Raw genomic sequence first — 23,724 nt, forward strand, 5'->3', positions numbered from 1 at the left:
ACAATGGATCGCCCTCTGGCTCTTGGAAGGGGCCTCAGGAACTGGTGCTTTCGTAACTGCTTTCGGCCAGGCCAGAAGGCGTGAACTGGCAGCTGCCAAGATCTACGCGGTCCTGGGAAGCCGTGTACGCCATCCACACAGTTTGTCGCACCACCATGTAAAAACCAGGTGCTTTCATATTAAAAAAACAAATAAAAATTTCGGACAAAATTCACTTTTTTTTTTTAACTCAGAGGTTCCCGAAACAATACCAGGACCATCTGATAAAGGGTGGGAGGCAAGGAAGAGGTGAAGGGTGGAATCCTGAAGAGACAGAAGACCAGAGGGCCATGGAAACTGGAAGAACAAGAGAGCATCTCAGTGAGAAGACAGGCTGTGGCAGGGACACCACCACAGATGCTGCGGACAAGTAGGGAAATCACTTTGTATTCATCAAGGAGGGACATTAGAATTTTATTAGATAGGTGTGAGGACTGCAAGGTGTGAAAAGGGGGAATAAACAGGACTAAAATGAGTGAGCACAGAACTGAACATTAAGAGATGAGACTTCAAAATCAATTAACATCCATTTACAGTAAGTGGTTGTAAAAAATGGAACTTTGTATGATAAGGGGAAGGTCACGTTAGGTGGCAGCAAGAAAGTTGCCAATGCAAAGAATGAACGCACCAGAAGGCAAGGATATAGTCCTGGAAAGAACCTTCCAGAGCAAATCAGAGGGGACAAAGTACCAAGTTCAGATAGAGGGTCTGGTGGAGAGCAGGGTTCGTGGTCTGGGGTGTCAGGGTCACAGACATGTCACGGACCCAAAGGGCATGGATGGCATGGTCCAGGCACGTGGCCGCCACCGTTTCTGGAGGGCGCACTCTCGAGAAGGCTGCATTTGAAGGCTTTCGAAGGATCCACAGAAAATAGTGCTCTAAGAAAATACTTGCCTTACTTGTCAAAAAAGTAATTTCTGAGCAACTATTATGAACTAGTGGAAAAAACCTAACACTTCAGTATAGAAAGATATGACAGAAGCACCAGGTTTAAAGGAATCTTTACAGAAACTCAAAGTAGATCTCTGTGATACGAATATTTATTAAGGAGATAAAAAGCTTGATCAAATTTGAAGAGCTCTGGGTCAGTGATAAAAACCATCCACTGGGGTTCCATAAATTTATGCAAGGCTATTTCCTATGAACATTTTATTAAAGTCCTATGTAAACTCCAACAAGAGCAATGGTATAATAACCTATTAGGGAACTTTCAACTACGAATTTGAGATATCAAGAATATATTCATTTTTTGGTTTATTAAAACAAAACTACACTTCTGTGCTTCTGACAATACATTAACAGGCATAAAAATCAATCAACGTTTCCAAATGAGTTTCGTTCACAAAATCACATAGTATTATTTCACAGTACTTTATAGTAAGCCTTTTTACAACAATTTAACATTTCTTTGTACAACAGGAAAATAACACCTTCCATCAAGGCATTTCAGAGCTTTAGATGTTTAGAAATAAAGGCAAAATTCTTCCAAATGCGATCATTAGTTTGTATTAAACTAGAATGCCAGATGCCAAGTCTCAAGTTCCTAAAAAGAGTGTTTTAAAAAACAGATTTACATCCAAATTAAGTCTTATAAACTTCAGTGATAGGTCTTATCATTTCTAAACACTAGAACTATCTGTGGATAAAAATCTGCATTCAGTTGTGCAATATTTTCTTCTAGATCTGAATTAAAATCTTCATTATTTACCCCAGTTAATCCTTGTGTTAATTTTGCTACTTTCAGGGAAAAACCCAGGATCATTGACAGCTGATCTTTCCATCAAAGGAAAGATATGGGACTACCTATATTACAGTTTTCTGTGCTTATTGTCTCCAGGGGAGGAAATGTACACCCATTAACTAGAACATTAGATTATACAAAATGCATGCAAATTCTGCCTCCCTGCTGTTACTGTTTAACGTAGTGCTTCCCAAAATGTTTTCCATGGCTTCGTGGAGGTTCGTAGGGGTGTAAAGGGGTTTTGGAAAAGATCCTGGGGTCACAATAGTTTGGAAATGCTGGGTTAAACAGGCTTGGGACTGGCACACCCTGAGCCCTTGCTACACGAGAGCAAACCATGAGTTTCTAAAAAAAGAGGATTCGCGTACACTTTTATTTTACCCAGCAACACTTCTACAAAACACCAATGAGCATCTCACAGCGCACTCAGATTACATGGAGAACCACGGGATGTGCTTTTCCCCTTTGGGGGACCGCAAGTTCCACAATCTGAGTTTACATTCATTGCAATCCGCTCACCTCTCTGACTTCCAGAGACGACAAATCCGAGAAGGAAGATTCGGAATACTTTCTGTTACTAGTGCTACACGGTTCACACTAGTGCCTTCCCTTTGTTTTTCTTCAAAGCTAAGCGAGCAGAAATTCCTTCCCCTTTTCTGAAATCACTTAGGACATTGGTAATTTGAAAGCGTGCAGTTTCGTATTGCTTGTTATTGGATTTTGTTTTTTAATTTGACTCACAGTCTTCCCCTGGAGGGCATGCATTTCAGGTTTACAGAAATGCAATAGAGTAAACTGTAATAAATTATTTACAAGCACCTAGTTTGTTTATTCTTACATGGAAGCCATTCGCTTTTGGAAAACAGTGAGAATAAATCTTTAAGCAAAACAGTGCTATCTGGAAGCCTTACTGTGATGATGTATGTTGTTTTCAGTAATGAGGCACTGAAGAATGAGTTGTGCTAAAATTAACTCGGGGTCAGCTTGTGTGGATGAGCATAACTTTGGTTGAGATTTTTCTTCCTTAAAAAAGGTTTTCAAAGCACCAGTTAATTACAAAAAGCATGCATATTTATTCTCACAGTGAGTTAAGTTGCAAGAGAGCTAGCAAATCATACGTTGCATTCCCCAAAGCATCTGATTAGATTTCTAGAAGACAAACCAACTGAAAAGGGAAATGAAGCCAGAGAAGCCATTGCTTCCTGCTTGGGCGGGCATGGCGGGAGCTCTTAGCAGAAGTCACAGGCAGTGCAGCCGATTCCACTCACGGTCAGTCCCAACCTTGACCCTCCAGGTAAGTAAGAGACAGCCTGAGTAATCCTTGATCTCTAATTTAGAAGGGGAATGAGAGAGATGAGTGCAATGACTGCCTGCCTAGAAAAGGGCCACTCACGGGGAATAAGACAGCCTCCGTGGGTGCTCCCCATGTGCACAGCTCCAGCCAAAAGAAGACACGTTCCTCTCTCCCGGTTAGCAAAATGGAGTGCTACAAGGTGAAGAGCCCGCTCCGCACCAGAGCCGCTACAACACTGCCGATGGCTTAAGGGTACATGAGTTCCTACAAAGAACGAACATATTTTAAACGTGGAATTTGAGAAGACTGGAAAAAGATCGCAACGGCACAGCGTTATTGCTAGGAGTTTCAAACGAGCTATTTCATACACTGTGAAATACCAACCAGTACCCTTCCCTCTCCCGACACGCACGGGATATTTATGAGATACTATTAGTGTTTAAAGTCCAAGCTTATAAAAGTACAAACTTCATTCTCAGTACCTTTAAATTCAAAGACTATATGCCATATTCATCAGGAAAAATTCCTAATTCCATAATACCGTGAACAGAAAGAACAATAAGCTGTTAGAAAATGTTTTAATATCACATGATCTTTATGAAATCCACACCATCACTACAACAAATAATTATGCTCCTGCTCATAAAAAGGCACCTACCCATTATGAGCAATTTTTCATCATAGTTTGCCACTATGTGGCCTCAGGGTTTCGGCACATTAGCCCACACACGTTTTTAAAAACCCATCGTTTTTCCTCACAGCTAAAACTCCATAAATGCCTTCAACCATTTGCCTGTCGAGGGGGCCACCACATGCTGTATACCACACAGCCTGAGTGGGTACCAGTCACCTGGACTGGGGCAGTGCACAACCTGTACGCAGTACATGAGAGCCCCGGGTCGGCAGCCTAGAGCCCCAATACTTAACACTATCACAGTCCATCAGGCCAAGCTAATCAAGTTAGGCCAGGTGCTATTTAGCGGAAAGATCTCTAAGAAGTAGCTGCACCTGTTGAGAGGCAGGTGCCAAGAGGGGTGGGAGACAGTGCAGAAATAAAACAGGACTTGTTCCTAAATACTTGCTGGTCATTTAAAACTCAATGGCACTTTTTATATGGGCAGAAGTGTTCAAAGTCAGTGTTCTGGCAAAGTTTACCTTGAATTTTGCCAGCCAAATTTACTTCCTGATGTTAACTGTTTGATCACATTAGCTCTATTTCTGACCTAACCTCATGTTTTCATGTAGTTCTTAAAACACTTTCTAAATCTGACTGCAAAGGACAGCACAGTGATACCTGGGTGTGATACAGATCAGCCCGTTCATTTGTAAAGCACTTTGGGATGAAAGGTGTCCCCTTTAAAATTTAGCTACTATTGACAAATATAAAACTGGAAAAAAACAAAACAAAACCACACACAGTGAATGGATGACCCGATCATGTTTAAAGGAAGCATTAACCGTTAATCAGAAAATATACCGATGAATTATCCAACAGTATTAGGTACACTATACAAGATTCGGTTCTAGAATGAATCTACATTTTTGTGCCCATCACAGGAATTAGTTCTTAACAGTTATGCTTAAAGATGAATCTCTAATAGACTCCAAGATGATTCTTTGATATCTCATTGTGTCATCTACCGACGATTTGCAAGCAGAGGCAGAGGCCCCAGTGTCACCTGCACGGGGGCTGCTGTGTCATCTCAGGGTGGGAGAAGCACAGGCCCGCGGAGGGGAAGGCACTTGTGTTCCTGCAGGTCACATCAGGACAGGTCAGGCCTGACCACACGCCGGCGCCTTCAACTCTCGAGCCAGAGGCTGGAGCCCACGAGGGACATGCCCCACTCCCTTCACTCGCCACGGGGCCAGGAGTCACCTACAGCACCACGAAGCTCAGAATGTATTCTAGGAGTTTTTGCCGGTTGCACTGAGGTAGAAACGTGCTGCTGAGTTCTAAAACAGACACTCTCTTTTGTTTGGTCTCTTTGAAAACCTAGAGAGAAAGTTGAAATTAAAGACAAACCGAAGAAAGGAGACATTTCTGGCACCAACCCTGACCTGTGTCCTAGACCCCGAGAGGCAGGAAGGCACATAAAATCATACCCTGGCTTTAAGCAAATGTGCATGTGGGTGTTTACGAGTACGGGGTGGGGAGGTTATGGACGTGGGTGTGGTGTTCTTGGGCAGAGTCCAATCAGTATACTTTAAAATTTGTGTTAGAATAAAGTCACAAATAAGTCCCTTACAAAGGCTATCAGTACCTCCATGGAACTCATGTCCCACAGCAAGGTAAAGTACACTGGACAATACTTCTGGCAATACCAGCAAAAACACAACAACTGAAAATCATATGGCTTCATTAACATCCCTACCAAAACTGTATTAGCAGCTTGAAACACCCCAACACCTGTTGTATGTGAACGGTTTGGGGATGAAGAAGAAAATCAGCAAAGTTCTGGAACATCCAAATAAGTCTGTACTGATGGGCCTCACCTTCAGCATAACCCGCCCTCTCTCAATCCCCAGAAACGCTGTCATGATTTGTCCAGCAGAAACTGCTTTTTTCAGGGCCCACCCCAAACATAGGTGGCTCAGATAGACTAGATCTGGGCGGAAAGAGAACAGAAGACACAACTTTGTACTGTAAGTGGTGGGCACTCACCCCAATATCCTTGAACATTTTCACAGCATTCTTCACAAGGCAGTAAGTGGCACTCTCAGCTGTAGAGACAGGATAAGACCTTGTCAAAAAGTTCAGCAAACACAAAAATGCCAACATCCACAGTAAGAAAGTGTGGGAGGTGCTGGAGGCCTCGCGCACATCAGCAGACTGGGGCCATTTCTGCTACTGCAACCCGTGAGGTCTTAAAGGATCTCTGTCATCTTTTAAGGAAAAAACAGCAAGAAGACAGAAAGAGAGAGGGAGGGAGGAAACGAGAGAGAAAAGGAAAAGAAGAAGAAACACCAACAACCATCTTGAAAGGTTCTTGGGAGAGGCAACCAAGACAGGGTGTAGAAATTCTGTTAAACTGCACAGTGACGCACAGACGATGCTCACATCACTGGAACCAGAATGGGCACAAATCTAGAGGTTAGAAGAAGAGAATTCTGGACCCGGGTTTGCCCATTAACTAGCTATGTGATCTACGATAGTCTCCTCATCTATTAAGTGGGTGGCTCTATCTCTAGATATTCATCTATATGGATATGGAGAGACAGAGAGAGATGCCTAGAGAGAAATTATCTCTAGATCCCTTCCGGCTCTAGAAAATATCGATTCCAAGCAGTGTCAGTCCTAAGCCGTTAACTATATAAAACACTATTCCCACCAGATCACACTTCTTATACAGCGAATGCCAGCCGGGTGTGGAGCACTGGAAACACGCGGCTGCTGGAGTGCAAATGGGCACGACCACCCAGGAATCACCTGCAGTGCTTACTGAAGCTGCCAGACGACTGCTAGATGCACCCAGTGTACAAGTGGGCGTGTGTTTGCCCAGGACGTAGGACACATTCACAGTGGCGCCTGTCAGAGTAGCTCCGAAGTGCAGACAACCCAACTATCCATCGGTGATGGATAGAAATTATATGCAAGAAGTATTTATATGGTGGAGTACTGTAAGGCAACAGAATGAACAACCGCCCACATGCACTAACACGTACGAACCTCACTTACGATGTTAGGTGAAAAAAGCCGGACGTAAGACTATGTAACTGTATCATTCCGTTTATATAACGTACAAAAACAGACACTAACAGGAGTCTAAGAAGTCGGAGGTCAGGTTAAGTGTGCAATTTTTCCTAACTGTCTACAATTAGCAGATTCCGATAATCGAAAGAGGCACAGCTTTTAAAAGAAGCCACGGTGGCGACACACGTACCATACACAGCGACGCTTCTTTCCGTCCTGGCGATCAGGTATTTGTGCAACTTCTGCAGATACTCTGGTTCCGGAACCGGGCCGGCGAAGTTGTGGATGAAGATGGCGGCGGAGCTATAGGCCTCCAGCAGGGGCCCCAGGAGCCTCTGCAGGAAGGTGATGAACTGCTGGTGCTCCTTGGACTGGCTCACCTGGGAGTGCGAGAGCGGGCCATGCTGTCACCCGGCGGGAGAGAAGAAGCAAGCGCGCGGACACGGGCCTCCCGAGAGGCGGCAACTGAGACGGCGGCCTCTCACTAGTCACCCCCCCAGAAGCAGCCTGCCACTCCGGGGGCACAGACCCTCTGCCGGAAAGGACTCTGGATGTGAAATGGGTTCTTCACGACAGTCCTCTTTCCTGCAGTACTTGAGATTTACATTCACTAAGCAGCTGCCTGGAAGAACCGGTCAGACTTAAATGACAGAATTATGACATTTTGCCATCACTGAAAATAGCCGGTCCCAAAGCTGGGCCCTCCAGGGTTCGAAGCCCAGCTCCACAGCGCTCGAGTGTGAAAGAAGGCACCTGGCAAGACCACCTGGCAAGGCTCGGTCCTTCCCAGCCTGCACTGGCTGCCACCACTAAGTGGCCTCGGGCCCACATGGTAACACAGTGGGGATGACAGTAGTGGTGACAAGGTGCGTGTGGCAGACGGGGCTCTCACTGCACCCACCCCTAACAGGCCAGCTCGGATAAGCCCCTGGCAGTGCCGAGGTGAGACCACTCCCCCTCTTAAAACCATGAACACTCAAAATGGAAAAACTCCTAAAGGTCATTTCGACTCCCCAAAAGCTACACCTCCTGAGTCTGTGTGTACGTGTGTGTGTGAGTGTGTGTGTGTGTGTGTGTGTGTGTGTGTGTGTGTGTGTGTGTGTAAATTGGAGGTATCATACCACTGCAAAAAGAGTAAACTACTTAGTGCCAGGCTGCCTGGGTGGCTCAGCTGGTTACGCAGCTGACTCTGGCTCACGTCATGATCTTGCAGTTCATGAGTTCGAGCCCTGCATTGGGCTCTGTGCTGACAGCTCAGAGCCTGGAGCCTGCTTTGGATTCTGTGTCTCCCCCTCTCTCTGCCCCTCCTCTGCTCACGTTCAGTCTCTCTCTCTCTCTCTCTTTCAAGAATAAACATTAAAAAAAATTTTTAAAAGAGTAATCCACTTAAAATACTCAGAAAAACATGGGTCATCAACTTATAAAATTACAAACCAGAGACAATCAATCTCTTAGAAATCTAAATTTTCTCCTCTGATGATCCGGATTTGTTTTAACTGAAGGCAAAGACCTCAATGTATGAAATTCTGGGAGGGTTGGCAAGACTGAGAATGACTCAGAAAGAGTCACCAGCCAGTGACAGCCGAATAGAAATCCCTCCCCAACTCTGGGCACTGCCTGGCTTTACTGATGACTGAGTGAAAGTCCTCCCTCTTCAGGAGTGAGCGTAAGTGTAGGGAAACACATTTGCACCTGTGCATTCTGATGACAGGGCTGTGACAGGTCTCCTTCCCGACGTTCATTTTCCAGAATTTGCACTTCTGTGTCCTTTTCCATTGCCTACACCCAAACTGAACCACTGGGGGGTATTCATTCACCTCAAACATTTGAGTATCTTTACCAGGCAGAAAGCACTGTGGCTGGTTTATGGGTGCTAGAGATAGGAATAAGCCACCCGAGTCCCGTTTATAAGAACCTCACTAACTAAGGGCAACATAAACCCCAACTCTTCAGTGTAACATCCACCAGAATTCTTCACCGAAGTACCTTCAGGTAGCAATCTCGCTGCTCCTCACCAAAATCACTGTCTTCATCTTCTTCATCGCTTCTCCAAGACAAAGGCTCTGGAAGCTTCTTGTCCCACTGCTGCTCAGCGAGACCAGGACTAGTATCTTCTTGGTCATCTTGCTATGCCAAAGAGACGACCAACAGGAAATAAATACGCGCAGGCACACAGACATCTGCCTGGCTGGACAGCAGACAAAGTATCCTCTCTCACTGCCCTCCCCTACTCCTGTTAGCCATCCACAGCATCCACAGAGCACCTCCCTCTCCAAACTCAGAATCACTTGGGAGACAGCAGGGAAGGAAACAAGAAAGAGGCAGCGGGGGAAGCTACCAGACAGAGCAAATAATAATACCCCCACCTCCTCTAAATTGGTATCTACTTTCCCAGGCCGTACTTGCTGTCCTAAATCTACAAAACTTAAAATCTCAAAAGAGAAAAACGCGTGTGTGCAAACCACAAGCACTGATATGTAAAACATCTCATCTTGGAATGAAAACTTCTGGGTATCACAGAATCAAGTCACAATGGGTTCTGGACAAGACCAGTGACACAAAAGAAACCAAAGTATTAAAAACAATCCCCAAAGACATTTACTCTCCCTAGCCTTACTTTTCTTTTCATGTGGGCTTGACTATATACCAAATGTGATTACTGGCTGAAATAACTGCCTGTAACATTAGTTAAAATAATCGGGAGGAAAGAGAAGGAAGAGTGAGAACCTAAGCAAAGGCAAATAAAGCAAAGCCACCTCTCACCTCTGCCACTGTGAGAATGCCATACTGGATAAACCTTCCTACTGTCTCGTGGCAAATTTGGTAAAACGTCTGGCAGGGCTGAAAAGAAAAGGCATTTAAATATAAATGTCGCCGACTTTTCTAAAGTCAGAAACACGGTACAAGGTGACTGCCAAATGCTTCCGTATCAACCCCCTCACACCACTGGGAAGCCTTAAGATCCCCGTTGCCCACCCTCTCGCTAAATGCCTGGTCAATGGCAAAGCCCATGAAGAGCCCTCGTTCTGTCAGAGCACCCAGGGTGCCACCACGTGCAAAGGGTGCCACCACGTGCAACGGGTGCCACCACGTGCAAAGGGTGCCCCGAGCTCAGCGTCTCCCACAGGGGAGCAAGTCCTCATCAGAACTGCCTGTCAGGCCCTACCACCTATTTCTTTTTCTTTCTGAGACAATTTCTCTGCAAATGCTACCTCACAGTAAATATTGTACATAAAAGTGGTAGATGAGGAAAGACAATACTCAAATAGCTCAAAAATGACTCAGGAAAAGGACAAGGTCAATCCTGGGAGCTTTACCTACCCCATTCCATCCTGCTGTCCAAAGTTCATGCAAAACAGATTCCCCAACGGGACGACAATATACCACACACAAATAATGCTGCTATGGAGGAGGGCTGTACTCACAATACATGTACTCATAAATGTTCCAGGACATGTTCAAATGAGTGGGAAAGAGTATCAGACTTTAAATAGAATACGAGTTCTTTTTGTTGATGATTTTGAGGAAACAGAATCTATTGCCTAATATGTATGTCTCATTGTGAATGTCTAGAAGTGCCTGAATAGAACATAAATGCTCATCAGTACTGCTGGGTCTTAGTTTTCCCATTTGTAAAATGACAAGGGCTTGCAAAGATGATTTTTAAGACTGTTTCTAGCTCTTATCTTCTGGGCATGTTAATAATTTACAAACCTCTGACCCAGTGCCTTATGTACAATAAGAGCTCAGTAACTTTGGATCTGACTGATGGAGAATGTTGAGCCATCTGTCCCATCACGCCTCCCAGCTGCATGAAAGGTTCACTGGAGCAGTGACCCCAACAGCAAACAAAGATAGTACACAACATGTTGACCGGATGGTCACTGAGACCCAGGAGTAGAGCGTACAGCTTTAAAAACAGACCAAACAGCCTCTGAGACAAAAACACAAAGGTGGCTCGTGTTTTCACAAAAACGCTCGAGAAAAAGAACAGGCAACACGAAGGACTGTTCACTTACGAGAGCTATGGTGCCTTCATTAGACAGCAGATAGCACAGGCTGGCGGCCTTCCGCACAAGCTGCTCCTGGCTGATCAAGTTAGGGGACGTTCCCGCAGACCCTCCAGAGCCCCTCTTGTGCAGAACCGCATAAAGGCTGCAGGCTAAGGAAAGAGATGCGTCAATGAAGCCAACAGCCTTACAGCTCCAAGAATTTCCATAAATCCCTTCAGGATCCAGGGCTCATGATTCCATGGGATCCCACCTCCATCAAACACGTTCCTCAGGCACTTCCGACCCTCCTGCTCTCCTTCTCCTCTGCCCCCTCTTGATCGCAACTGAGCGCCCTACACTCATTTTACTGCTACGTGTAGTGCTGTCTCAGTCACGTTTCCAGCTCCTGAGAGCAAAACACGTTCCCTCTCCTCCTCAGTAATAAGTATACTATGCAAACAATAATTCAGTAACTACTTGCTGATAAATGTATGAATAAGCTATAGTGATAGAGAGTCTATTTTTATTTGAAAACTGAAAATACAGCAACACATTCCCTTAAACAAGGGGCTACCATCCAAATCAACACCACTCTGTGCTTTAGGCCCTTTTCCTGCCCATGAGGGTACCCCGGGGCAGGCCATACCTATGATGGCCTCCATGATGAAGACGTGGAGTACCCCGTTGCTGTAGAAGTTGAGTTCAAAGACTGACGGGACAGTTGTGCTAGGAGTAATAAAAAACTCATCGTTCCTGCTGGTGTGAGTGATGGTGACACAATTTCCCAGCAGCTGGATGGCGTGCATAACTACGTCTTCGGAGTTTCCTGAGAACCCCAGGTCAAAATCTCGAGCCAGGACTTCCTCCTTCATCACAAAGAAGTCCTCCACCAATGTGGAGAGATCAATTCCCTAGAGAAACAGACAGAAATGGTCTCACGACAGTGGAAAACCTACGTCCCAAAAGGCCATGAAGCCATTCCGAGGAGTTTTCTCCTTGCCTTGGCTTTCCTGCAGCCTGCTGTTGGCACATACAGGAAAAGGGCCAGAATATCAGTGCACAGGTGGTCAGAAAACTGGTGAAAAGGCCGGTCCTCCAGAAAGCCAAGATATTCACATCCAGAGAACACTCTGGCCACCACACGTGATAGGAGCATATAAGGTGATAAAGGGAAGCAGCAGCCATCTAAAAGTAAGAAGTGCTTATTTCTTAGCAGTAATTTCCCTCATTTTAAATATTTATCTGACAACTACTTATTTGGTGCATATGTATACACACACACACACACACACACACACACACACACACACAGGCACTATGTTTGGTGTTGAGAAATGACTGTGAATGGGACAGACACACTCTCCCGTCACAGGGCTTATACACACGCATTAAGGGAAGATGGTCCTAAATACAAATCAAATAGCTTGGAAACCGTCAGCTGTCAGAACACTTACTGCACATCAACGCGATATGCCTTATTTATGTGAACTGTATTATTCAAGGCATGTCTTACTGCCACATATATCATGCAGTCTCTGAGGTTTCTTTTCACATGGACTTTCTCCATCAGAGTTGTAAGCTCCTGTGGGCAGGCTGTTTAGCTTAATTTACTGCGTATCTCACGAGCACAAGCCGGAACTGGGCCAGACCTATTAGCGAGCATCTGGACAGCTGCCCAAGCCTTCTCGTGCTTTCTCAACTCCAGTAACACTGCAGACATACCTGCCTGTGTCTGTAGAGGAGCAGGCAGGCCACGATGTGTGTTGACATAATGGCACAGGACTTGCTAGCAGCTGGAAGGCAAACACAAAGCTTTAGGTTCCCTTCTCTTTTAATATAGCTGGAAGTTTCTAAAATTACCTAAATCTTTTATTTATTTTCAAAGAGAGAGAGAGAGAGAGAGAGAGAAAGAGTATGAGAGAGCAGGGGAGGGGCAGAGAGAAGAGAGGGAGAGAAGGAATCCCAAGCAGGCTCTGCACTGTCAGCATGGAGCCTGACATGGGGCTTGATCCCACAAACCACGAGATCATGACCCGAGCTGTAATCAAGAGTCAGGCACTTAACCAACTAAGCCACCCTGGTGCCCCTCAAAGTACCTAAACCTCGAACAGGAGTATTTAAAACTCTAAATACCTCCACATCTACCACATTTCCCGGAACTATGATTTACTGAAGGGAAATTACAACATTATACCATGTTCTGGGCCCACAGAACCTCACTAGAGATCACTATTATAACAGAAACTAGCCTAAGATGGCTCCACCTTCCAAACAGGCCAGTGGAACTTTGTTATTGAATGACTGAGAGACACCTTTAGGGAAATACCAAGACCCAAATTATACGCCTGTTGTGGTGGTTCTATGGGGCATCGCACTTGCGTGTTTCTGGACTTGTTCCCAGCTGCAGTCCATGAGAACTGTGCCTCCTGCTCTCCTGGTGCAGGCAGATTCACCATCACAGGAAAAGAAAGGTGTAGTGGGAGAAGAGGGTAGTAGGCTTGAACTCAGAAAATTTGGGCTCAAATCCTATTTCCTACACTAATTTCATAACTTGGGGGAAATCGCTTCCACCCCCATGCCACAGCTTCCGCACTGCTAAGATGAAATGTGCCGCGTGCACTGGACTGAGGGTGCATGATCAACCTTCCAGGTCAGAGGGAGGGAGAGGACAGAAGTGTATCTGAGAGTTACTATGGCCCCTAACCCAGTACTCTGAGTTCGTGGAAAATTATAATCATATAAATCAAATAAGTATCTATGGAATATTCCGAAATAAACACACCGCTTGTGAACATTCTGAGATAATGAATTCATGAATACTCCACTCACAGTGTTATCTCCAGTGTTTGAAAAACAACGTACCAAGTACCATATTTATTGCCATTAAAAAGAATATTTGTCAAGAGTTTTTTAAAAACATAAATATTTGTGTTACAACTGGAAAACAGCACTATATAAACCTGTAAAAAATACTTTTAAAGACCAGATGGCAACATCCCTGGTTATCTGGGCAATGGGTTTTATCTTTATCTCCCAACTTCCCAACATTACGCACGTATTATTTTGAGCACACGGAACTTAAGCAGGAGAGAGACACAGACGGGAGCTTAAGAAAGGAGACTCCGCCCTCGTGTGAAGCAGGAGGGCAGGAGCGAGGCTGGGCGAGGAAGCCCCCACGGTGGCGCCACCAGGAGGGGCTGAGAGTCTGGCCTGACTCGCGGTGAGGCTCGGGGAAGGGCAGGGACAGCCCACCTGGGCTGTGCACTAAGGGACCACAGCACTGCCTGCCACAGGACGGCCAAGCAGATTCTACAACATGACACACGTTGCCACTTGGGGCTTAGAGGAGGCTGATTCTGTACCCCCACTCTCTCTACCCCGGCTCACTCCCACTTGAATTATGTGTGCACAACTATGCCACCAGGAGCAGCACAAGCTCGTATAGAACTGCTAATTATTCAGTTTGTATTCCCCACAGCGAAAACAAAGCTTTACACATACATAATGGCCCCTCGATATCTGCTGGGTGAAAATAAGCATGGGGTCAGCAGGCAAAGGGACACGCGACTCTAAAATTAGATGCCATACCGCTAGTTAGTTCAAACAAACAAGTTCGTGAGCAAAAGAGGCAACAGATCATCCTGATGGTACTATTTTTTAGAAAGCAGAAGACCTACCACATGAGCACCTAATTACCAGGCGCTGTGCGTGAGGTTTTCCTCGATTCGTTCAGATGCCCACAGCATCCCCTTTCTAATAACTTGCCATCACCACCCCTGTAGCAGGTGATGCCACCAGAGGTACAGATGTCTCCAAAACCAGTGTGGTCTGCCCTGCATGTGCTGAGTCTGCAGGGCAGGATTAAAGAGTCTGGCGTTGGACTTACTGAAGAGGATGTGCTCGGCCAGCTGGGCAATTAATCTTCTTCGGAAGGATTCACCTGTTGCATTTCTGGGCTCGGTAACGGATGTGTCTGCACCTTCATCAGCGGCATCACTGGGTCTGAAAAGATTTTTTTTTAATTAGACTCTACAACCACACTCTTTTATAAGCAAACTATCTAGAACTAAGGTGTAAATGTATCAGACACTACCAACCACTACACAGTCTACATTTAAACCACCAACAGATTATTTCTGTGCACTGTCTTCCTCCATAATATACTTTATTGGGTTTAACACACTCTCCTGACCAAAAGACTTTTATTGAGTTAGGACTAGTCTATTGGTACATCACCCCCAAAACCCACTGGCTGGTCAAAAAAACTGCATAAAGCAAGATATCTCATTTTATTATCGTTAGTTTTTTTTTTTTTTTTGAGAGAGAGAAAGAGTGCAAGTGGGGGAGGGGGAGGGAGAATTCCAAGAAGGCTCTGTACTGAGCACAGAGCCTCATGTGGGCTTCATCCCATGATCATGTGAGATCAGGACCTGAGCCAAAATCAAGAGTCAGACGCTTAACTGACTGGGCCAACCAGGTGCCCTGATACCTCATTTTATTTTTGATTTTTTTAAAATCTTTTAAAAATGTTTATTTATTTTGAGAGAGAGAGAGAGAGAGCGTGTGCACACAAGTGGGGGAGGTAGGGAGAGAGAGAGAATCTCAAGCAGGCTCCATGCTATCAGAGCAGATCCCAACGCAGGGCTCAATCTCACAGACCATGAGATCGTGACCCAAGCCGAAATCAAGAGTCTGCTGCTTAACCGACTAAGCCACCTAGGTGCCCCCGATACCTCATTTTGAAACATTTCTAAAATTTCAACACTTGAACACATTAAGGGAAGGGCTTAATATTTAATTTCTCTAAGTTACAATTCAATTTGAGTTCTGGAAAACTGACATAGGAAAACTCTTTCATACTCTGCACTAACAATATACATAACCTAAGCTACTACCAAAAGGAATTCAGTTCCCACATTCAAAAGCATAAATCAAGTAAGAACTCTTACCCGATTCATACACTCAAAAAGATTTTATAAGGCAAATAATCAGAAACCTCCAGACTAATATGAAAACCCGTCACTTCACTATCCTTTATCAAACCAAAAGAAAAGTTCCTCAAAGTGAGGAAGTGAAAACGAGAACATGCACATTCTTCAGAAAAGTAACCTATTTTTCTATGCCGTGGAGGGAACAATAGATACTTGTTGGTTTCCTTAGTATACAACATTTCCACAAATCTTACCTTGGAGGAAGGATGGCTGGTAGCAATGCCTGCTCCAGGGAGAGTGGAGCAGATGCGGGTTTCTGACTCTGGCTTTCTAAATATTCCTGGAGCCATGGGGGAATACAACACAATCATTAACTCTCATTGTCTTGCTTACATAAACATACACAAAATACAATTTGCTCTTCAAAAAGTAAAAAGGGAATAGTTTATAAAATGAGCCACGCTACAGGGCAGAAGTACCACACTCAAGGACCTTCAGAAGCGGACTCACCCCAGAATGCTGGCAAGCGCAAAACCAAAAGACTGATGATAGAAAGGATGGGACAGTGGTGCTTAAGCTCAATTATTTAAAAGTTAAAGGAATGAGAAAGAATGAAATATGGCCTTTTGTAGCAACGTGGATGGAACTGGAGAGTGTCATGCTAAGTGAAATAAGTCATACAGAGAAAGACAGATACCATATGGTTTCACTCTTATGTGGATCCTGAGAAACTTAACAGAAGACCATGGGGGAGGGGAAAGGAAAAAAAAAAAAGAGAGGGAGAGAGCCAAACCATAAGAGACTCTTAAAAACTGAGAACAAACTGAGGGTTGATGGGGGGGTGGGGGAGAGGTGGGTGATGGGCATTGAGGAGGGTACCTGTTGGGATGAGCACTGGGCGTTGTATGGAAACCAATTTGACAATAAATTTCATATTAAAAAAATAAAATAAAAATAAATAAAAGTTAAAGGAAAACTCATAACTTTTCTCACATCTACACGAAATTATTTGACACTCCCAATTATTACTATTAGTGATAATCAACACATGCTTTTTAAAGGAAATCTGACAACCTGAGGGTTACATAATAGTCAAAAGAACCTCCATCCAAAAGCAAATCCTAACAATACAGGGAAGATGTGCAATGGTTTTGAAAAAGACAAAATGGTAAGAAATGGCAAGGCTCCTAGAAGGTGAAAGCGTGTAAGGCCAGGAAGCGTCCAGCCCGGCAGTTAGAGTCTTTAAAGTAAAGGTATGAAAAAGGACAAAGCAGGACTTCTGCTCCTTACCCCTGGGCTCCCAATTTCCATACTCATCCTTCTCCTTCTTTACCAACTTGAAAATCTTAGGAATTTAAAACTGCCAGGATCCCAGGGACCCACAGCCCCAGGCTCCTCCATAAGAACAGCACTATCCCTTTGAATGTGCGGGTGCGAGATTCCACTCAGTAGAACAGAACATCATCCTGGACTGTCAACTGTACCCTACTTTAGGGGCTAGGTTTTGAAATTTTTCCATAAAGGCGATTTTAGAACATAATATAAAATAGCAACATATATTATGAAGCAACATGCAAAATTCCCATGAACTAAAAAAAATAATAAATACGGACCCCGCTATTTCCCAAAGACAGACATTTAGTATCATGCCAACAGGCATACTTTGGTGGGATAATTTAGGAAATGCCATTCTTGACACAGTCCTCACTTTACAAGAGAAGAAACTGAGGTCACACATAGAGGAGGCAACAGAGGCAGGGGCAGAGGCCACATCTTCTGACTCGGAGCTACGCCAAGGCTTTAAGAGAGCCTCATTCCAACACTCACCTTTAAGGAAAATGGTTGTGCAAAATCCACTCTGACACATCCGTAGTTTTTTCGTAACATTCTGATAACGCCTCTAGCTACGCTCCAAAGGCTCTCGTTCTTCTTAGGTTTTCCCTAAATTCCAATTTTCAAAAGAATAGTGTGGATAAGAGATAAAACTAACAGGTATTCTGCTATACAAAAACTACCAGTTATTTTTATGGAAACTGGAGGTTTGCACTGAAAAGGACAACACTGAATAAAGAGGGGAAGCACGTATTCGTTGACTGAGACCTGTCAGAAAATGGTCAGCACACAAGATGCTACAAGATGTAATCTTTTCATGAGGGGAGGCAGTTTGGTCAACGAAAAACAGAACACTTAACGCTAATTCATTTAGTACACTGTTCACACCATTCACAAAAACACCACTACAAACTATGGTGCTGGCACAAAAATAAAAACATAGATCAATGGAACAGAGTACAAAGTCCAGAAATAAACCCACAATTATATGGTCAATTAATCTTTGACAAAGGAGGAAAGAATATGCAATAGGAAAAAGACAGCCTCTTCGACAAACGGCGTTGGGAAAACTGGACAGCAGCAAGCAAAGAATGAAAAACGGACCACATTCTTTCACCATACACAAAAATAAACTTGAAATGGATTAAAGACCTAAATGTGAGACCTGAAACCATAAAAATCCCTGAAGAGAGCACAAGTAGTAATTTCTCTGACATCAGCCATAGCAACATTTTTCTAGATCGGTCTCCTGAGGCAAGGGCAAAAAAAGCAAAAATAAACTATTGGGACTACATCAAAATAAAAAGTTTTTGCATAACAAAAGAAACACTTAACAAAACTAAAAGACATCCTACTGAATGGGAGAAGATATTTGCAAACAAAATATGTGATAAAGGTTAGTGTTAAAATATACAAAGAAGTGATACAACACCAGAAAAAACAAATAATCCAATTAAAAAATGGGCAGAACACATGAATAGATAAGTCTCCAAAGAAGACTTACAGATGGCCAATACATGAAAAAATGCTGAACAACACTCATCATCAGGGAAATGCAAATCAAAACTACAATGAGATATCACCTCACATCTGTCAGAATGGCTAAAATCAAAAACACAAGAAATAACAAGTGTTGGCGACAATGTAGAGAAAAAGAATCCCTCTTGTGCACTGCTGGTGGGAATGCAAACTGGTGCAGCCACTGTGGCAAACAGTATGGAGGTTCCTCAAAAAGTCAAAAACAGAACTACCCTATGATCCAGGAATCGCACTACTGGGTATTTACCCAAAAATCAAAAAAAAAAAAAAAAAAAAAAAAAAAAAAAAAAAAAAAAAAAAAGATTTAAAGGGATACACGCACCCCTATTTTATTGCAGTATTTACAACAGCCAAATTATGGAAGGAGCCCAAGTGTCCATTGACAGATGAATGGATACAGATGTGGTGCATACACACACAATGGAATATTACTTGGCCACAAAAAGTATGAAATCTTGCCATTTGCGGCGACAGAGAACTAGAGAGTATAATGCTGAGCAAAATAAACCCACTCAGAGAAACACAAATACCATATGATTTCACTTATATGTGGAATTCAAGAAACAAAACAAATAACAAAGGAAAAGAGAGAGAAACCAAGAAACAGACTCAAAACTATAGAGAACAAACAGATGGATACCAGAGGGGGTAACCTGGTAACCTGGGGGTGTAGGAAACAGGTGAAGGGAGTGAAGACTGCACTTGCAATGAGCACTGAGTAATGTAGAGAATTGTTGAGTCACTATCTTGTATACCTGAAACTAACATAACACTGTGTAACTGTACTGGAACTAAAATTTAAAGCTTAAAAAAGAAAAAAAAATACCACTGCAAATCAACGAAAGATAAAACTGGTGCAACAGGAAGGAGAACGGTTTGCAGTTCTGAGAAAAATAAGATGTCAAAGAAGCCACTTCATATGAAGTCTGATGATCACCAGCGTCCAAATATCTAACATTAGGCAACTGAACGCCAAATCCAGCCCCACGGTGGCCTTTAACCCTATTATTCATTTAGTAACATTTCCTGAACATTAATTGACATAAGGCACAATGACAGGCATATAAGGGACACAGGACTCTGATATGGCCTCATGAGACAGGGTGAGTGGTGCACACCTTCAAGACAGACAAATATACACAAGGAGGGGTCTCCTAAGAGAAACTCGGGTAACAGTTCAGCTCGTCACCTCATTCGTAAAGCCTCTAATTATCTAGTGTCCTTCAGCTTCTGGCATGCTTCCACACTAAACAAGAGCAAAACAAAATCTCTCTGGAACTCTCACAATGCAGGTAGGAATGGGAAGTTGGTAAGAGCACTCTCAAAAACTCAGTATCTACTAAAGCTGAACATATGTATACTTTATGACCCAACCATTTCCACTCCTAGGTACATACCTAACAAAATGCATACCTGTGTTCATCAAGAGAAATATACAAGATTGACCATAGTCAAAAAACTAGAAACCAAACTGTTTTCAACTGAATAAACCATAGTACACGCATACACTGGAATACTACATGACTGTGAGAATGGACACACTCTAACTATATGCAGCATGGATGAATCCCACCAACACCTACTTGAGCAAGGAAAACCAGAAGACCACACACTACACAATTTCATTTAGGTAAGAGTCCAAAAATAGGCAAAACCAATCTATTCTGTAAGAAGTCAAGATAAACAGTTACCCTTGAGGGGACAGTGAAGAAAGAGGCACAAGGGGGGCTCCTAGGGGCTAATAATATTGTCCCTTGCTGTGCGTGATTCCTCGGGCATGTTCACTTTGGGATAGGATAATTCAAACTACAGGCTTATGATCTGTGCATTCTTCTGCAACTTACTATACTCACTTCAATAAAAAGTTTACTAAGAAGTTACTGCCACCTACCAAGTTAATTTATTCTAAATTGCTTTATCAACATGATCTCAGCATTTCATCAGGCTGAACTTACAATTTATACACAAACTACAAACCCGGGGAAAACGACATATATATAACCCTCCAGGCAGAGATGGCAACATGGGGCCAAGTGTTCTCCCATTTCCCGATCCCGATCCCACGATTGAGGGCAGCACTGAAGAATCTAGCCACACCACTCCCTCCGAGAGCAGGGAAGCACCACATTAGCACTATCCATCAGGCGGGCACAAAAGATGAAAACTACTCACCATGCCCATTCTGCATGTATCCTGTTTTAAACAGTACCAGAAACCCTCCTAATTCCAAAAGCACTTCTCTAAAAGCAAAAGACTTGAAAGTGAAGAAGACTTTTGGGTGGGCAATCCTCTTACCAGTTGTTCGCCATTGTAGTGACCTTCAATAATGCGATCGTAGGAGATTCCAACAGGTATGATCAAAATGTCTGGGATGGTATTGGTAGACAGCGTATCAACCACAACTGACAAAAGTCCTGCCCGAGCACAGGAGGTTTTCCCACTCCTAGAGCGTGTGCCTTCCAGAAAAATCTCTAAGAATTGCTGCTGTCGAAGTAGTTCAACTATATGCTGGAACAGAAGGAGAATGTAAACATGAAATCAAGCCCGCTCCACTTAGAACAAGCTCAGCCAAGTTAAATCTTCCAACAAATGAAAACCTAGAACTTCACTACTGACAAAGTGTTTTACTCACGTAAATAATAGCAAGTCAGCTCTTCCAAGCTCTATTTTGGTGATTACAAAAATAATCATCAAACCCATACCCAAACAATACCACTCAAATAATTACACAGACAACATTCTTTTTTTTTTTTTTTAAATCTCAATCAAGTCTCTTTTTCTTCTACTGTGGAATAACGACTATGACTGCTTTAAGGACACTGAGACAGCATACATACCCCGTGGAGCAAAGCTCTATAGAGAATATCCTTCCGCCCATCTGGCGTTTCATCTAGCCTTCGTCGGATGAAAAAGCCCCCAAGCTTATGGATCAAGGTACTAGATATTGAAGAATGCGTTAGTTATTTATATAGAAAAATATACGAATACTTAAATTCCAACTTACTTCACAACATACACCATATGAATATAAACCACGTGTCGTTTGAGCTGCTGACATTTTTCCACTTTCCATATTAGTGATGTTTCAGTCGCTTACATCATTCATCAGCCTTCAGAACATCACTTTGTGTACTGAAGCCCTATTAATGTCTGTTCACAACCAAAAGAAGTCTGTACGATATCCCTGCAAAGGTGGTGTTACAGATTTTAAGAGGATTATGAAATACTGCTAAATTTTAAAACCCTGTCAAGGGTCTCAGGGCACCAACCATTAGACATCCTGAAATGTGCTTCTGGCACATGAACTACAAAATGAATATGAGGTTACAAAAGCTCCTATGGGGACATTTTTTCAAGAAAGTACTGCTTAGAGAGTATCTCTGTGAGCCCATGGTAATTTTATCAAACACAAACCAAGCATAACCAATTTTCCAAAACGTGAAACAAGAATGTGCTTCATGTACACTTACACAGGGATAAAGCGATTCTTTTCTCAATCCCTTGTTTCTTTCTACAATATTGATGGATTTTTATATTACGATGAAATTTTATAATATGCAAGTCAACCTTTCCAAACGCAGAGAATCTTCCTAATTCTTCTCTAATAGAGTGATATTAAAATAGCAATATCAACACATATTTCCAGTATCTTCTGTAGTCAGGATAAGGAGGCAACGGTAAGATGTCCCCAGAGCTAAATATCACTCTCTAAGAACAAGACTGCAGAGAAGTTCATAGCGAATGTGAGATGAGCCACCCACGGAACAACCCGCCCCAGAAAGTGACTTGTGAATGTATAGGTTGGCACGTAACAAAAGAAAGCTGCGAATCAACAGGTAAGGTCACTGACTGGCTGTCACGTATGAAGGAAAGACGAGCTAAGCAACGACTGGCATAGAGTTCATGAAAAGAAAAGTTGGATTATGCGAAATTATCAATTTTTAACATGCATTTCCATGGGATCCTTCCAGGAGCACTTCCAAGCTGAGAACCTGGAGGGAATGATTACAGGAGTTATTCTCATTGTAGGAAAGGCAAACTGTACAGGGCAGGGCCTCCCTAGAGCCCGAAGGGAACACTCCTCTTGGCTCTAAATCTATGCCTGCCAACAACTTTCTGATGACACTCTTCCCCTCCAGTGGGCTTCATACCCAGTGCGAAGCCCAACATGGGGCTTGAACTCACAACCCTAAGATCAAGACCTGAGCTGAGATCAAGAGTTGGACGCTTAACTGACTGAGCTGCCCAGACACCCCAACTTTCTGGTGACTTTCTAATGCAACTTCCCAGGTTCCTCAATACTGGGAAGAGGTGCACAGAAGAGTAAACAGATGTTCTAGTCCCTAGAGAAGCAGGTCTGCCCCGTACGGGTATATCACATTGTATTAGAGCTATTTGTCTACATTCCCCAGTAGATTACGAGCAATTTGAAGGAAAGGACACAGCAGCACTTCTTCACTCTTGTCTAAAGTATAGCTGGGTAAGAATCAGCTGACTGAATGAATGGCTCCACTCAACCATTCACATGAGTCTGGTTAGCCACAGAACTCTGAGCCCAGCAATTAGGAAGGAGCTCCTTGGACTGTGAGGCTGAGGAAAGGGAGATGACTGCCACTTTGTGAGACCCTGTGTGCACAACCCACAAGCCCACTCCCCTTCCTGTTACTGTAAGTCCATCCTCCTCATACTCCCTACTGCTTGCTCAGAGCTGACCTCAGGGATGCTCTATGCTTTGAAATTTGAGCCTTCAATATCCCAAACCAACTAAACCTACTCCTTGTTCATTCCCCATTGGTGCTCAGCTCCACCATGTACCTAGTACCCTGGCGGTAAAGATCAAGGAGTGTGCCTACCTCATCAACCCCTCTCCCACTCTGGACTAGCATTTGGTCTTATAAATTCACCTTACTAAATACTTTTCAAATCTATGCCCTCCTCACCAAGAGCACCACTACAAATTTTAATCTAAGCCTTCGTTATCTTTTGCCTGAACTCTTACAATACAGTCAGAATGGTTCTAACTCCCTCTAATCGAGAGTGACTTTTCAAAATGCAAATCTGACCACTTCTCAACTACAGGATACACTCTAAACTCTCGGCTTAAAAATTGTTCTGACCCAGCTCTCACTCCCTACGCAATGGCCACCTCTGGCCTCTGACCCTTC

General features: G+C 43.5%; 1 protein-coding gene across 5 annotated transcripts in view; it reads right to left on the reverse strand.

Moving 5' to 3' along the window:
* Positions 1-1,061: 1,061 nt before the first annotated feature.
* GPAM (glycerol-3-phosphate acyltransferase, mitochondrial) overlaps positions 1,062-23,724 on the reverse strand; it is a 63,029-nt gene continuing 40,366 nt past the window's right edge. For all 5 annotated transcript variants that reach the window (XM_023240921.2, XM_023240919.2, XM_045040671.1 and 2 more), the window contains 13 exons: positions 21,397-21,496; positions 20,855-21,067; positions 17,516-17,629; positions 15,943-16,028; positions 14,644-14,759; positions 12,480-12,550; positions 11,404-11,668; positions 10,785-10,927; positions 9,529-9,606; positions 8,752-8,892; positions 6,956-7,145; positions 5,737-5,795; positions 1,062-5,067 (listed from right to left, as the gene is read on the reverse strand). In XM_023240921.2, coding sequence (XP_023096689.1) covers positions 4,951-5,067; positions 5,737-5,795; positions 6,956-7,145; positions 8,752-8,892; positions 9,529-9,606; positions 10,785-10,927; positions 11,404-11,668; positions 12,480-12,550; positions 14,644-14,759; positions 15,943-16,028; positions 17,516-17,629; positions 20,855-21,067; positions 21,397-21,496 — 1,693 coding nt within the window. In that variant the 3' untranslated portion in view covers positions 1,062-4,950. The remainder of the gene's footprint in view (positions 5,068-5,736; positions 5,796-6,955; positions 7,146-8,751; positions 8,893-9,528; positions 9,607-10,784; positions 10,928-11,403; positions 11,669-12,479; positions 12,551-14,643; positions 14,760-15,942; positions 16,029-17,515; positions 17,630-20,854; positions 21,068-21,396; positions 21,497-23,724) is intronic.

Source organism: Felis catus, chromosome D2 (assembly GCF_018350175.1).
Source record: "Felis catus isolate Fca126 chromosome D2, F.catus_Fca126_mat1.0, whole genome shotgun sequence".
Taxonomy (NCBI): Eukaryota; Metazoa; Chordata; class Mammalia; order Carnivora; family Felidae; genus Felis; species Felis catus.